Source organism: Oryza glaberrima, chromosome 12, assembly GCF_000147395.1.
Source record: "Oryza glaberrima chromosome 12, OglaRS2, whole genome shotgun sequence".
NCBI classification, from domain to species: domain Eukaryota; kingdom Viridiplantae; phylum Streptophyta; class Magnoliopsida; order Poales; family Poaceae; genus Oryza; species Oryza glaberrima.
Window position 1 is genome coordinate 22,835,825 of NC_068337.1, and position 16,292 is coordinate 22,852,116.

Below are 16,292 nucleotides of genomic sequence, written 5' to 3' on the forward strand. Positions count from 1 at the left end.
ATGACTTTGAATTCCTTCTGGCCGATATTGTTGATATGCCTCATCATACTGTTACTGATATGTTTGCCCCCCAAGCCGATATTGTTGTTGTTCTTCAATCTACCCCCCCCCCCCCCGAGCTAGCATCTTTGAACAATTAACTCATCAACTGTCCTTTTGATCAAATCTTGTAATGTATCCGCCAAAACTCCAAATTGATCGAACAAGGCACGATGAACTGATTCATCAACTATAGCTTGAAGAGTTTCAACCATCGACTTAGGAGATTGTTCTTTCATTGCATTGATTTCCTCTTCAGACATGTTGGGTGCAAAACTCGTGTCCCACCGGGCGTGCCAAATATGTGTTGATGTGAAAAATACACACTGGCCTAGGAGATCTGCTTAGCTCCAATGCAAGTCCAAAACTTGATGAGATGCGGGCGTGCCAGTCAATTTGATCCTGCAACTAGATATGTAAATAGCAGATCAATGAGTCGATCGGTTGACAAGCTGATGGAGTAATTCCAGCCGATATAGCCGATAATAGCCGATGCCAATTCCAGCCAATGTCGATAGGGTTTTGGGCAATCGGCTATATGTCTAATGTAGATAACGATATAAAGACAATCGGCTGATGATAATAAAATATAACAATAATATAATCCACTAGAAACCAATTGGCTAATAAGAAAATGATAGGATAAGTACTGATCTGATGGCTAAACCATACATCGGCTAGAAGTCCGATGTCATAAAATCTGCAAGATTAGATAAACAGTGAAACATTTGTTGTGATCGGCTAAATGCAACATATATGTAATCCTTATAAGCCGATGCAACTTCCAGATAACTTATCGGCTATCACCCCGATAAAACACTAGCATGAACCTATTGGCTTAACAAGATTTATATTATCAACGACAATCTAGTAGGTCGAACCTAACCGATGAAGCATGAGATTGTATATGATAATCTAATACTCGATGAGCCGATAGATCTGTCTAATGTGATGGATATAAAAAATTTATTTAGAACAACATTGTGATTGTAGAGATATATCAGCTAAGATAAAAGATCAGACCTAACCGAGACAGTCCCAACTAAACCGATGCGTCTCTAAACAGAATGCAATTAGAGATAGAATTGAGATATCAGGTAGGCAAATATATCAATAAAACTAGAGCGATCCAAGAGATCGAAACGATGTAGCCTTGAACAACACCATGTAGCTGATAGATTCACCAGGGTCGGCGGAACGTAGGACTTACCCCTTCGCCGGAGATCGAACTAAACCGATGTAACCCCACGTCAGGTGCCAAGTTCCGCCGGTTGATAAGTAAAACCTCGGGAAAGAGGATGGCAATGCGCCGAGAGTAGTTGTATTGATCATGGAGATGAATTACAATAACTCCGAGTGTACATATTTATACCCATGGGTAGATACTAGTCCTTATTGGACACTAAACACACTTTCCTAAAGATAAAAGGAAACTAACAAATACTGCCTAATTAATAGATAAACTGCCATGCCGCATCCTCCTTGAACTCAGTCACTTCTAGATAAGCTTCCTTTAACAGATTAATTTCCTTAACTGAATATAGCAGGAATCCGACTATTGGCGATGTGATAATTCTCTTAGGGGCTTACCAAATTTCACTGTTAACAACCACCTATTAATCCAGGGAGTGGTATCGTAAGACACATGGGGTTTCCGGTGTATAAAACCGGGGGACCACAGGGAGGGGGTTGGAGGAGCCCGGCTGTCGTCGTAATGGTAGCCGCCACCGGATCCACCTCCTTGACCGCCGTGGAGGACTGCCGGCGCCCCCGTCACCCGAGCACCATCCTTCATCAGATCCGCTCCCCGGTACCTCCCACCACCCTGAGGGGAGGGGAGTGAGCCAGCGAGCCACCGCCGCCGTCGGTCTCCAGCCCTCCGACCAGATCTGGTAGGGGAAGGGAGTGGAGGAGTTGGCGCTTCTCTCCCCTCTACTGTTGCCGCGCCGTCGGTGCGCTCCTCCCCTTCCAGCTGCGGCCCGTGCCCCTCGCAGTCCGTCGTGGTCGTGCGTGGTTTTATCTAGTGTAAATATAGGAGGTTACTATAATGGAGTTTTCTCATTGTACCTGTAATTGGGGCTAATTAACGCCATAAATTTGCAGGTACTAATGAATACAGAATGAATTGATCTACCCCTCGACTCAAAGCCTCAAATCATATCGCTCCATAGAAGTCTAATTGAACCCTTCACAAAGTATCAGAGATACCAGTTTGTTTGGATTCCACTGATCAAACACTGGTGGAGAAACCATTTATACTCCCGGTTGATAACCCCCCTTTAGTCCCGGTTGAAAATAACCGGGACTAAAGATGGATCTTTAATCCCGGTTGGTGTTACCAACCGGGACCAAAGATATCGTATATCTCCTTTTCTTTTTTTTCATTGTTTTTTAGCCAGAGTTTAATCCCTCTATTTCCTCCCAAATCGAGTGGGATGCATATCCAAATCAAACCCCAAATCAAAATAACATCCCAAAACATTCACATCACAAATCTTAAGTTACTTGTACACACAAATCAAATACATCACAAATCTTTAAAAAATTACACACAAACCAAATACATCACATATTATACATCTCAGATCCATACAACAAATCACAAAATTATACTCCCTCCATCTACTTTTGATAGTCATATTTCCAAATCTGAAAATTTTATTTTTGATAGGCATATTTCAATCCAACAACCTTATCATCTTAATGATTTTCTTGAATTTTATGTGTGACTCTCCATTCTTCCACACATGATTGGCTACATGGGCTTTGAGAAATGTAAATATTAATGAATCGCTTGTTTACGAGGAATGACTAGTAGTATGTTTAAATGGATGATAAGTTGAATTACTTATCCTTGGTCTATGTGTCAAGATGAAATATGACTATCAAAAGTAGATGGAGGGAGTACATCTCAGTGAATCACAAATTGTAAAAAAAAAGAGAAAAAAATAATGGATGTCAGTAGCGCCGCCTGCCGCCGCTTGCTACTCGGCTAGTGCGCGGCGCCTGCTGCGTGCGGCCCCGCCGGCCGCCTGCCGCGTGCGGTCCTGCTGGGCACGGGAAGGGAGGAGGCGGCCCTTGCCGGGATGGGAGGAGGAAGGGGAGGAGGGGGAGGAGAGGGCCGGGATGGGAGGAGGAAGGGGAGGAGGAGAGGGAGATGGATCTGAGGAGAGATTGGATGGGAAGGGAGGAGTCGGATGTGAAGGGAGGAGGGGGAGGAGAGGGCGGGGTGGGGGGAGGAAGAGTAGAGGGAGATGAATCTGAGGAGAGGAGAGGCCGGTTGTTGGTGGGAGGATAGGGAATAGGGATTATATACTACGCGTGATTTTAGTCCCATTGGTATTACCAACCGGGAGTAAAGATCTAGAAGATCTTTAGTCCCGGTTGGTAAAGTGGTGATCTTTACTCCCGGTTTGTGACACCAACCGGGACTAAAGATCCCCGCCACTCTGACAAGGTACTAACAGGGGATGAACCGGGATTAAAGATGATCTTTTAGTCACTAAAGATCGTAGAATGGCTGTGCGGTTTTAAACCGGGACTAAAGATCCTCTTTAGTCCCGGTTCTTTTTGTAACCGGGACTATTGTGGTTTTGGGGCGACCGAGCAAAGATCAGTTTTATAGTAGTGAAAGTTTTAAAGTCGAGGTCTAATATAAATGGTTGAACACGAGAGTCATTCTTGTTCAGGGTATCACAGAATATGCTTCAGGCATTATCATATCACATATTGCAAATGCTTATATTATCGTACTTTTTTTTCATACCTTTTAACTCCATCTTGATAAACTCTAGTACTATATATTGTGTTGGTTTATTGCCTTGCACATCCTCTTTCAGCCAAGAAATGATTGAATTATATATAATGAGAAAATTCCATGTGTAATCTTGAAACTTTGTCTAATCCTTTCTATGTGCCTGAATTCTGCTCATTCCTTTACGTACCCGCGAATTTTAGTTTGGATCCTTTTTACACCCTTCCGTTAATTGACTACAAGTTGACCGTTAAATTGCTATCCAAAAGTTTATTTTTCTCTTTGGAATGAAGATACATATATATAATTATGAAGCATATTGTTGGAGGGTAAAATTTGGTTGTATGAGACTATTATATGAGTTTGTTATGCGAGATGTTTTTTATGATAAAATTTATTTGTAGATATGACATAAAAATTAAAATTAATTTATTAGTAATTAAAAATTGTTTATGTATGTATAAATAGATTTGTCTTATATAATAAACATGTTGTACTACTATAAAAAAAGTATGCTCCATATATAATTTTTAGTAACGAAAAGATAAATATTGATTTTTAGTCATGTGTAAAAAGAAATTGCTTAAACAATTTCTCGCATTACAAACTCATAAAAATATATATGTCTAATACGACATTTTTTATACTCCATAAAGAACAAAAAAGACAAAATATACCTTTTTGTAAGTACTTAACAGTCAACTAACGAAAAAGGTATAGAAGGATCTAAACTAAAATTCGGAAGTATACAATTAGAGAATGAGCATAATTAAGAGGCATATAGAAATTATTAGAAAAAGTTTCAGGGGGTAGTTGAGTTATGAATCCAAACACTGCATCTATTATATTTGCCTTTTGAGGAACTTGGATTCAGGATATGATCTGTCCAGATAGGTGAAAATTCAATCGTTTGGCAATTGATACGTAGGTATGTGATAATCTGTCCGTCCAGATGATCTGTTTTGGTCACAGGGTGGAATTAATATATGGGCGCTAATCATCATAATGTTTTGGTGCGGTACGTACAGACCTACCATTGCAAATAAGCAGTGCATGAAAATCTAATTCGTGTGGAATTTATTTATGTAGCAGACACATGACCAAATTATCAGTTTACTTGGAGGACAGTAGCATATTTACATTGCTAATTAACTTGTGCAATGTTTGCATTCGGTCTTTATAGCACGTACATGCATATATGTTGGTGACTGACTATCCGGGCCAACGTACTCAAAGCTGGAAAGGGAAGATAGTGATCAAAAGAGGATATATACTAGTGTTTTATTGCAGAAATAAAAGGATGTGAGCAAATTCAAACTATCTTACCTTTCACAAATAAAAGGATATATAACAAAGTGCTAGCTAATTCAACTCTAGCTCTTACCTTTCACACCAGCTACATACACATATATGTTTGCCCAAAACCACAAAGTAATTTTCAATTAAGGCGCACACAACTCCTGATCTCATATCAACGGCAGATTTTTAAGTTTGCATGTTGAACTATAGTGTGTTATTAAAAATTCAAGATTAATTTCATTTAAAGTAGGAAAACAAAATGATTTATTTGAGTAAGTGTTATAGTAGACCCAGACCCATGGACGATGGATTTTTGGAGCTAGAAAGTTACCCAGTTTCAAGAAAATCTTGGATCCGGAGCTATGCAAGACAATACGCACATAATATTACACAAAGTGGTCTGAGAAAGTACATACAACACATTTGCATATATGCTGCATGAGCATGAACACATGAGTTTCTTGACACAAGACAAGGGCCATGATTGATTAATTATACATGACAATTAATTAATTAACGCAATTGTGTTGCTTCACCTTAATTCAGAAGCTCCAGAGATCGGCGGCGGCGGCAGGGACGTCGAGCGGCGCCAAGCTGCCAAAAAGGAGCTCCTGCATGAACGGCTCCGACTCCCAGCCGTCGCTGCTGATCATCGCCTCCTGCTGCGCCGCGCCCATGCTTAACTCCAAGGCGGCCGGATCAGGATCGCCGGCGACGCCGCCATTGCCAATGCTGATGCCACCACCGCCGCCGCCGCTGTGGCTTGTCTTTGACCGCTTCGTCGGTGGTGGGCGGTGGTCGCCGGAGAAGTGGCCGGTCTTGGCGTTGTCGTCGTAGGTGCCGACCAGCCGGCACCGGCGCTCGTCGACGCCGCGCAGGTTGTTCTTGCCCCCCGCCTGCGCCGCGGCCGCGCGCCTTGCGCCGCCACGGCGGCCGCCGCTGTGCTCAGGCGCCATGGCCATGACCTGCTGGGTTGACAGATTTGTCACTGAATATTCCAAAGTAGCTGATGTACCTGCATGTATATATTCAGGCAATTGCTCATAATTATATGTTTCAAAATCCAAATTAAATAGTAGTACTACAAATTAATCGTCAACAAATTTAGTGCAAAACCAGTCAATACCTGTATACAGAGACTTTGAGATTATATTAGAGACTGATGTACGTACGTACGTATACCAACAATCTTGTCGTGAAAATTAACTTAAAACATAGCGATTGGAAAAAATAAATGGCTTAATTTGTCCTTTATAACATACTCCATGCATGTGATTTTTATATATGCAACGAATTGGTCAAAACATTTGCATGCCAATAGAATACATAGCGCCTCTCCTCGCACATGTGAAGCAATAAATCGGTATGCTAATCAAATCTGCATGCAAAACTAGACGCGACAGGCAATTAGGATGATCAATATTGAGTGTTTTTTAATTTATTTATTCGCTGATCAAACATGAACAGAAGGAGTATACTAGTACGTGTGTACTAAGTACTACCATGCTTACTTCAATGCCACTTTTCGTGTAGTGGCATCTCAAATATAGCAATGCTTGACATCAATGTGCTCAGTTTCTCTCACTATTAGAAAAAGGATTTTTCCACGTGGCCCAAAACCATTTTCGCAGGCGGGGAAGAGGACCGCTGCTAACACGTCGACTGTGAAAATAGACCATTTTCGCAGAAAATCATCTCAAAAAAATAAAAAAAACCACGGGCGCCGCCAGGCAGTGCTCTACTCCGTCCACTGCCCCACATAGGAGACGGAGGAGTCAAGCTGCCGCGTCGGTGCCGTCGTCGTCGTCGTCGCTCGTCGTGGACATGGGAGAGGAGGGAGCTGCCAGCGCGCGGACATGGGAGAGGAGGGAGCCGCCAGCACATGGACGTGGGGAGAGGAGGGGAGCCGGCAGCGCGAAGGCCGTCGTCGTGACCGAGGGGAGCCGGCGTCGCGGTCGTCGTCGTCGCCGAGGAGGGAGCCGGCGGCGCACGGACATGGGGAGAGGAGGGGAGCCGGCGTCGCGGTCGTCGTCGTCGCCGGCGGCGGAGGTGGGGAGCCGAGGAGGGAGCCGACCGCGGTGGACTTGGGGAGAGGAGGGGAGCTGGCGGTGCGAAGGTCGTCGTCGTGCCTAGGGGAGCCGTCGGCGCGCAGAGCCGGCGTCGCGGTCATTGTCGTCGCAGAGGAGGGAGCCGGCCGGCGGCGGAGGTGGGGAGCCGGCGGTGCGCGGCCGTTGGAGAGGAGCGAGCCTGCCGGTGGCGCGCGGACGTGGGGAGAGGAGGGGAGCCGGCGTTGCGGTCATCGTCGTCGCCGATGCGCGGAGGCGGCGTCGCTGTCGTCGTCGTCGCCGGCGGCGGAGGTGGGGAGCCGAGGGAGCCGGCCGCGGCGGAGGTGGGGGCCCGGCCGGCGGCGGAGGTGGGGGTGGAGAGAAGATTTTTTCGAAGTGTGTGTGAGAGAGAGAGGGGGAGGGAAATGAATGGTGGAGAGGAGAGGTGAGGATAGGATAAGGATGGGGGAGTAGAGAATAAGGAGGTAGGTACGATTTTTGCAAGCGGACCACCTAAGGTGCGCCTGTGAAAATTGATTTTCGCAGGCGTCGCTTAAGTGGTCCGCCTGCGAAAATGGTTTTCGCAGGCACCGATTTATATTTTTGTAGACAGTCGTTTGGCTTCAAAGGTCATGTCCGACTGCGAAAATAAGACCCCTACGTCAGGAATAATGCTTTTTCTAGTAGTGTCTCATGGAACATCAGATCTGATCATATGCACAATTGACATATATGTAAAACGGGCAATTGGATATATATGTGGGTATGTGCTGGTTGTGAAGTAGTGTTCACAACCATACCCTCTTCATAAGTTGACAATGACTTTCATACCCTCTTCATCAGTTGCTCATTAATTGACCTTCCAATAGAGATTAAAATATTAAAAATATTAGTCCCTCCCTTCTACCATCCGTACTCCTGCTCACATCTACCGTCTATCATCAACCAGGCATGATCGAGCCTTTTACCGACAAATTTTAAGTACAATGTGTATCTTGGATCCAGAGCCATGTCAAATAGAATCTATAATTATATATATGTATATTTATTTATATATATGCAACATTTTGTAAGCCAAGTTGGTTTTGTTATGTTGGCTGCTAAAATGGCGAGCCTGCCAGCATTAAGTTGATCGAAATGTACATAAAGTGCATGCAACGATCCTTTGTAACTCAAAATGCTAGCTCTCACAAGTCACAACTCACGAGATCAATATATCTTCGGTACTGCTTTTCAGTACAAGTTACTCTCTTTTATTAGTATATTGTCGTGTTATGCTATCAGTATAATTTCCTGTAAAATAAAGGATCACAATAGTAAGTGCTCCCTCCAATCCAAAATAAATATAAGGTGATTTATAAGAAGTGTATGCATGTAGCACATCATTTCTACTCAATTATTATTATTTAAATCCTTTGCCCTCAAGATCTCTAATTATTTTGGATACATGCATTGTATTTTTTTAGGGTAATACAATCAGGAAGGTGATAATAATTATTTTTTTTATCTTTAGACTAATGCTTGGTTCGATCAACTCTTTTGGGAAGGACTTTTAGTGCACTCAAAACGAAAAAGCTCATTAGCACACGATTAATTAAGTATTAGTAATTATAAACTTAGAAAATAGATTTATTTGATTCCTTAAATAACTTCTACAAAGAAAGTTTTTAAAAACGTATCATAATAGTTTGAAAAGCGTGCTAATAAAAAATGAGGAAGTTGAAATTTGGACTGAGAAAAAAAAAACTAGGCCTAAGGGTAGTTATCCCTTGTATTTTGGAATGGGTGGAGTATTACTATTGTTTAATTAGCTGTGCGTGGAATCAATCTCAAGATGACCAATTTATTTAGGTTAAGCCTAGTTACTCTTACTTTCTAGTGGAACTGGTTTCAAGCTGCAATCAAATTAAGTATGCAGCTAGCTGCAGACCGTAGTTAGAAATGTCAAAGCATGGCCAACCTGAAAATAGCTAGTATCCAAATCCAACTTAATCTGATGCCACTACATTCCGGAACTGACAAAATAAACTACTGCATTAATTAGATTAACATCGTGAAGCAGAGAACGAAAATATGCATATATTGAACGACATATCATTCGAAGGATCGGAAGAATGACAATGTAAATGCTATGTATATATGCTATTGACTGTGGAGACACGACATATATGAAAAATATGCAGAGAGTCGAGAGAGATCGAGAGACAAACCGCTAGCTCTTCTGGCCGGAGTCCGGCGCGGCGGCGGCGAGACGGTGGCAATGGCCATCTCCTCGTCGTCGTCGTCGTCGTCGGTGTCCATCATGCAATACCTGAGGAACTCTTGTTCAAGGTCGTGGAAGTCCTCCTCCTCCTCCTGCTCATCGAACTCAACTCCGTCGCCGTCTTCCACTCTGACGACCTCCTCCATTGTGGCAGCGTGGCGACGGCGGCGGTTGTCTTGGCGGCTTGCTCGATACATGGATGGGGATAAGAAGATGGATTATTGGTGGTAATTTTTTGCAGGCAAATGTGTGGATGGACAGCACCACCAGCAACAGTGGCACTACCGGGAGTGGAAACCTCTGAGGCTGCTGCCTTTGAGAGCAGCACAAAGAAAGGTATAAGTGAAGAGCCTCCTTTTTTGGACGCACATTTTCCTAACCGTTAACCGGTGTGGCTTTTTCTTTACAAAAGTTTTCTATAGAAAAATTGTATTAATTCATTCTTTAAGGTAAAATAATTAATACTCCCTCCGTATTTTAATGTATGACGCCGTTGACTTTTCGAACAACATTTGATCATTCGTTTTATTCAAAATTTTCATGCAAATATAAAAATATTTGTGCCATGCTTAAAGAATATTTGATGATAAAAAGTCAAAATAAAATAAATGATAATTATATAAATTTTTTGAATAAGACAAATGGTCAAACGTTGGTTAAAAAGTCAACGGTGTCATACATTAAAATATGGATTAAAATATGGAGGTAGTTAGTGCTTGATTAATTATGCACTGATGACATATCTTATTTTACGTATCTTTTCAATCTTCTCTTTTCTCTCGTGTCAAACATACCCACTTTTGGTAGGAAGTGAAAAGGACACGGTAATAAGTACTAATGCTTTAAAACTACTCCCTCCGTCCTACGTTATAATGGATTTTAGATGGATGAGCCACTTTTTAGGATGTATAATAAATTTGGACAAGATACAGATTCGTAATACTAGTATGTGTCATTTTCATCTAATATCTTTTATAATATAGGATAGAGGGAGTAGTAATTTTATAATGGAGCAGTGTATACTATATTCACATCCGAGAGAGACCTAGAAGGAATGTGGGCAAGCCAACAACAACAATACACAGCATCAGCTGTACTACTAGTACAATGCACAGCATCAGAGTTGATGAGGCCTGCAGCAGAACCAGCCTTTCCTTTTCTCAGCATCTGCGAGCAGTAAACAACCCTGTCCAACCAACAGTCCAGCAAAAGACCCTGTCCAACCGCATGTCCAACAGTCCGACCTGGTACAATATCTATGTTACCTCGAGATTCTCCCGTTAATAATATTCTTTTCATCCCATAAAAAACAAACATGGTACAGTATCTATGTTGCCTCGAGATTCTCCCGTTAATAATACTCTTTTCATCCCATAAAAAACAAACATACATGGTACAATATCTATGTTGCCTCGAGATTCTCCCGTTAATAATACTCTCTCTTTCTATCACATAAAAAACAAACCTGTTACAATATCTATATTGCCTCGAGATTCTCCCGTTAATAATACTCTTTCTATCCCATAAAAAACAAACCTAGTACGTGATGTAAAATCATAGTATTTACTAATCTCTAATTTCGACAGAGTCATGATATCCAAATTCGTAGTACTTACTATTATAGAAACGGTTTTTTTGGACAATCTGCTCCTGCAGGAGCCGCTGCCACCACTGGATCCGCCCACAGGAGCCTCTGCCGCTGGACGGTAGAAATCGATGCCACCGCCGCTCGCGGGAGAAGTCTCTATCGGCGGATCCCGCGTTCCCAGTCATCTCCCTCCCGACACTGACTGGACGGTCGGCCTCCGCCGCTGATCTGATGCATGATACCGGTGGCAATCAACAAGAGAGGAGAGGAGAAGAGGGGGATGGGGAAGGGAAGGACGGGAGAGAGAGAGAGAGAGAGAGGGGGATGAGAGGATAAGGCCGAATACTAATGCTACTCATGGGTTCAGCTAAAATATTTCCCTCCCGCTCGTTGGTTCGATTTGGCTCGGTTTTTTGGGTGCACCTATAATATATTGGGAAAAGTCTGAAGTACACCATTGAACAATTGGGTGAGTATGAATTACCCCCTCAGACCCGAAAATTCGACATGTTTATCCTCAACTATCAATACCGGATGAAACCCCCACTCCCCCAAAGCAGCTTTGCAAGCGGTTTTGGTGCTACGTGGTAGTCCAGTCAACAAATATTTTAATAAAAAACAATGGAGCCCACCTGTCATATCTCTCTCCTCTCTCTCTTTCCCCTCTCACACTTCTCTCTCTCTCACGTGTCAGATACCGAGGAGGAGCCCCACGTGTCGGCGGCTGTGAGCGTCCTCGCGACGAAGGCCGAGGAGGAGACACGCGCTGGTCGTTGCGAGAGTCCTCACGGCGGAGGACGAGGCCGAGCTGCACGCAGACGGCTGTGAGCGTCCTCGGCTTCCCCTCGCAGAGGGAGATGAGAGAGAGAGGGGGTTGAGAGGGAGAGAATTGAGCGTCGGCATCGGCACGTCGTTGTCCTCGCCCCCTCTCCCCCCGCTCCACCGCTCCAAGCTTCCTCCGCCATCCCAACCCACCGACGCTGCTCCGAGCTACCTCCGTCGTCCCCACCACCGTTGTCATCCTTGGCTTCCCGTCCGCCGCTCCGAGCTGCCTCTGCTATCCCCGCCCGCCGGCACTACTCGAGTTGCCTCCCTCATTCCCGCCCGCTGCCATCGTCCTCAGCTCCCCCTCCGCCAATCAGAGCTGCCTCTGCCATACTCGCCCTTCGCCGCCGCTCTAAGCTACCATCCTCAGCTCCGCCTCCAACGACTGCTCGATCATAGAGAGAGATGGAGGTGAGGGGAGGGAGGAGAGAGAGAGGTGACAGGTGGGGCCCATCGATTTAAGAAAGAACAAATGCTAACTGGACTACTACGTAGGACCAAAACCACTCCGGTTTGAGTCGGGAGGTAATTCATCTGGTATTAATTGTTGAGGATGAAAGATGTCTAGTTTTTGGGTTTGATGGGGTAATTTGTACTCATCCAATAGTTTAGAGATGTAATTCGGACTTTTCCCTAATATATTAATTATATGTACCAGTTTTTTAATTAACTGGAACCTAAGATAAATTAAATGTGCCATTTAAAAAAAGTTACCTATCGTACTGGTATCGGTTTTTCTCTACAACCGGCACCTACAATTGGTTAAAAGTGCCGGTTGTATATTTTTTCAGCCCGTGGAGGTGGGAAATGTCTATAGATGTCGGTTTTAGCATTTCCGGCACCTATAAGATCGCCCTCTTTATGTATTTTTGTAGTAGTGAATAATGGAAAATCCTATATACGACCCATAAGACTGTAAATTTGGACTGCTATAAATAGCCCTCAAAATGTGTGTAATAGATGTTCCATTTTTCGATAAATTGACAAATTAACACATAACTGTTGTTTTTCTATTCCACTCTCCAGGTAAAGCCAACCTTTCGCTAGAAGACTTTATCCTTGGACAACACAATCATATTATCTAGAGGGTCTGTCGAGTTGGCACAAATACCTCGTATGTTAGTGTGCTTAATTTTTTGAATCAAATCATTAATTCCTATTATTATTGGTGTCGTTTTTATTTAAACCGTCACTGGTGAGATGTTACCGGCATCGTATCGGTTCCGGTTCTAAATTTGAGCCCCTTGCCCACGGGGTTTTGGCTTGGTGGACTATATGATGAGACGTTGAGATGTCACATATTAAGGGGTTGTTTGGTTTCTTCCCAAACATTACCAACCCTCGTTACCAAATCTAGCCAAATGTGTGGCTTATAAATTGATGGCCACATCTTTTAGGCAAGGTTTGGCTAAAAACTGGGTATATGACATGTAGGTCTTTGAAATAAAAACTGTGGCATTGCCACAACTTTGGCATTGAAACATACATATGTCTTGAGAAGTGTGGCAAAGTTTGGTAAAATGAGGGAGTGAAGCAAGTAGCCCCTAAGGCTTCTTTAGCATGATATAGATTGCATTGCATGTTTGCATATGACTTTTCACTATGAGTCGGTCGCCACTGTTTAATTATTTTAGGGAAAATTGGAACCATGCCATTATAATTTTGTAAAATTTGAGATAGGCCATCCTGACCCACATGTCATTGACTCATGTAGGTCTTACATGTCATTGAGATACCGATGACATATCTCAAACTTTGCAAAATTTAAGCATTGTGCTGCACGACCAGTCAAACGTCGGCAAAAGTTGTCGCTCCAGCAGCCGGTCAGATACATATATAGCAAGGATGCTTGCAATGCAAGTGGTGGCCAATTAATCAAAGAGACGCAATAATGCTGCAAATCATAGGAGTACCAAACTATTACAAACAGACACATATAATGCAATAGACGTACGGATGCTAGCTTTATGGACCGACCGGCCGGCGACCAGCTAGCTTAGAAGAACCAGAGGCATTCGGCGTACGTACGGCTCCAACTCCCAGCCGTTGGTTGCCTCCAGTGCATGACACACACAGCAGCACTGGGCCCAACTCGCCGCCGCCGGAGCTGTCTGCTTCTTCGTCTCCTCGCCGGCGACGACAACGACGGCGGCAAACAAGTTGGTCTTGGTGTTGCTGCCGTAGATCCTGCGCGCCAAGGCATCATAGGTGTTAAAAGATGCCGATCCACCACACGTGAGCACCCTCGATGACCTTGTCCCTCATGATCTCCGCCCCCACCGCCGTCCGGCTTTATTGCCCATCTTTGCCACCCTCCTCTTCATCTTTCTTCATCTCCCGGTGAGTTTTGCCACCATCTGATGTTTTATCTTTTTTGATGTCGTCATACGAAAATGAAAAAGAAAATACGTACCACAAAAGAAATTGGATTATTTGACAAATAAAGGGTGAAAATAAGATAAGATTCGTCGGACATTTTTTCCCCTCTTCTGTACTCCATGCCTGCTCTCAAATAAAGAAAGAAATAGAAAAAAAAAGTAGAAGGACGAGTCATCGATCCTTAATTTCCCTCCAATAAGAGTGGAAAGCTAGGAATCATACATAGCAATCATTAGAACGAGTGTACAAAAACACACTTGTAAATCATGCTGTCCGGGGACTCCGGCGTCCGGACACCATGTGGTCCTTGCTACGTTTGTTTCTTTGTGAAAACGGAATGTGCACATATTTTTCAAATAAAAAACTTGAAATATATAATCTCTGTATATATACGTAGACGTATTTTCAACCAGAAAAAGATTAATTGAAATAACACACATTTACGTACAAACCTTAGCTTCATCTTTTAGACACCGTATATGAATATATACACACACGAACGAAGATATACTATATTAATTTATACCCCCGGTGTGTTATAGTTAAAACATACCCAATATTAATAATTTTTTACTGAGATAATCCCTTGGCTCTCCTATATGTCTTAAGAGATGCTAAACTATCTTCCTTAACTCTGACGGTTTCTGATGCCTTTTTCTCTTCAGGACTAGTGGAAGTAGATCCTTTGAAAGTATGGTTACTGGAGTGTGAGTACTAGTTTTTGGTACTTGTCTAGTAGGTGCATGAGTGTCCACTCTTTTAATTTTCCAATAACAGGTTTCATTCTTTCTAAAAATTTCTTCCTGCAACAAAGTTATAGAACATGCAGTATCGAAATCATGATGTCTATGTACCATGACTACCCCTCCGATATCATGTCTACGACCTTCAATGAACTTAGTAACAATATACACAGGAGTGAGAGCGCTATCATAAGCCATGAGCCGATGCATCAAACTATCAAACTGCTCCACATACTCTGTGACTGAGCTACTCTGTTGTGCATGAAACCACTATCTAATGAGTGCCTCCTGTCTGTTACGAGTGAATCTAGCATAATACACCAATTCACACAGAGTAGCCCAAGAAATACCAGCAATCTGAGACCGAATTGTTGTACCAAAAATGCAGCACTACCACAAAAATTTAAGGTAGCAACCTTGACCCAATGCATCGGCAAAATTCCATACAAATCAAAGTACTGCTCACAATTACTCTTCCACATTTGAGGATTGTTACCATCAAACTTAGGGCATGTGCAACATCAATGTGTGTTTGATTCTTATTCTGTGATAAACAATTGGCATATGAGATTATTAGTTTTGATATTTGGAGATTATTGGCGAAATGGTTTTGGAGATGATTGATTTGCAGGTCATGAACATGAACTGCTGTTGATTGTTTGGACTGGTCAGACCAGGCAAGTGCTATCGGTCAGACCGGAGGTGTGTGTGCGATCAGACTGGCCATTCCGTAGTATGACCGGCCGACTTTGTGTCGGTTTTGGTTTCGGATAAATTTGTTGGATATCCGTGGATAATTTATGTTTATGACTTCTAGATGGATACTATGCGTATGTAATACCGTTGTTTGCTAACAATGAGTCAAGTTGATGAGAACTTGCTCAAATATGGTTTCTTGGTTGATGCATGTGTAGGTGGTCTTGATGCATCGGGAGAGTATTGCCGGTGATGGATCGGGAGTCAACTTGAGAGAAGATGACACTTGGATGATCAGGATATCATGCGGGATGCTTAGGCTAAAGGTCAATGCACGTGGCTGGGGAAGATTCCATATAACATATGACGGAGCTATTGCGTGCTTATGGGATGCGGAGTCGAATTCGGAGGGAGTCCAAATTTGGTACAATTAGAGTTTGTAAAGTTTGTTTCTTGTACGGGAAGGTTTCCTAGGGTATTAGGACTTCTTGTACAAGGTTTGTTCGTGACTTTAGGCTGCCTACCTCAGGTATATATAGAGAGGGAGGGTGTGTCCTCCCGGTATCGCTTTAGAGATAGTTGAGTTGAGAGAATAGTTAGGGTTTCGAGTTTAGCCGAGATTTTTGTGAGGAGTTCTGTGATTGCACTTTGTAAAAACAAA

General features: G+C 43.1%; 1 protein-coding gene across 1 annotated transcript; it reads right to left on the minus strand.

The window, feature by feature from the left end:
* Nucleotides 1–5,387: 5,387 nt before the first annotated feature.
* Nucleotides 5,388–9,693, minus strand: LOC127757935 (uncharacterized). The gene is made up of 2 exons (XM_052283524.1): nucleotides 9,348–9,693; nucleotides 5,388–6,107 (listed from the first exon to the last, which is right to left on the minus strand). The coding sequence occupies exons 1-2, from the start codon at nucleotides 9,595–9,597 to the stop codon at nucleotides 5,635–5,637; spliced, it is 723 nt and encodes a 240-aa protein (XP_052139484.1). The 5' UTR covers nucleotides 9,598–9,693; the 3' UTR covers nucleotides 5,388–5,634.
* Between the last annotated feature and the right edge of the window lie 6,599 nt (nucleotides 9,694–16,292).

Bases quoted from the DNA above. Each gene is read 5' to 3' on its own strand.
- LOC127757935 (XM_052283524.1), bottom strand. From the start codon at position 9,597: ATGTATCGAGCAAGCCGCCAAGACAACCGCCGCCGTCGCCACGCTGCC. The intron at 6,108-9,347 runs GTTTGTCTCTCG...ATATACATGCAG, and splicing joins TCCGGCCAGAAGAGCTAGCG to GTACATCAGCTACTTTGGAA.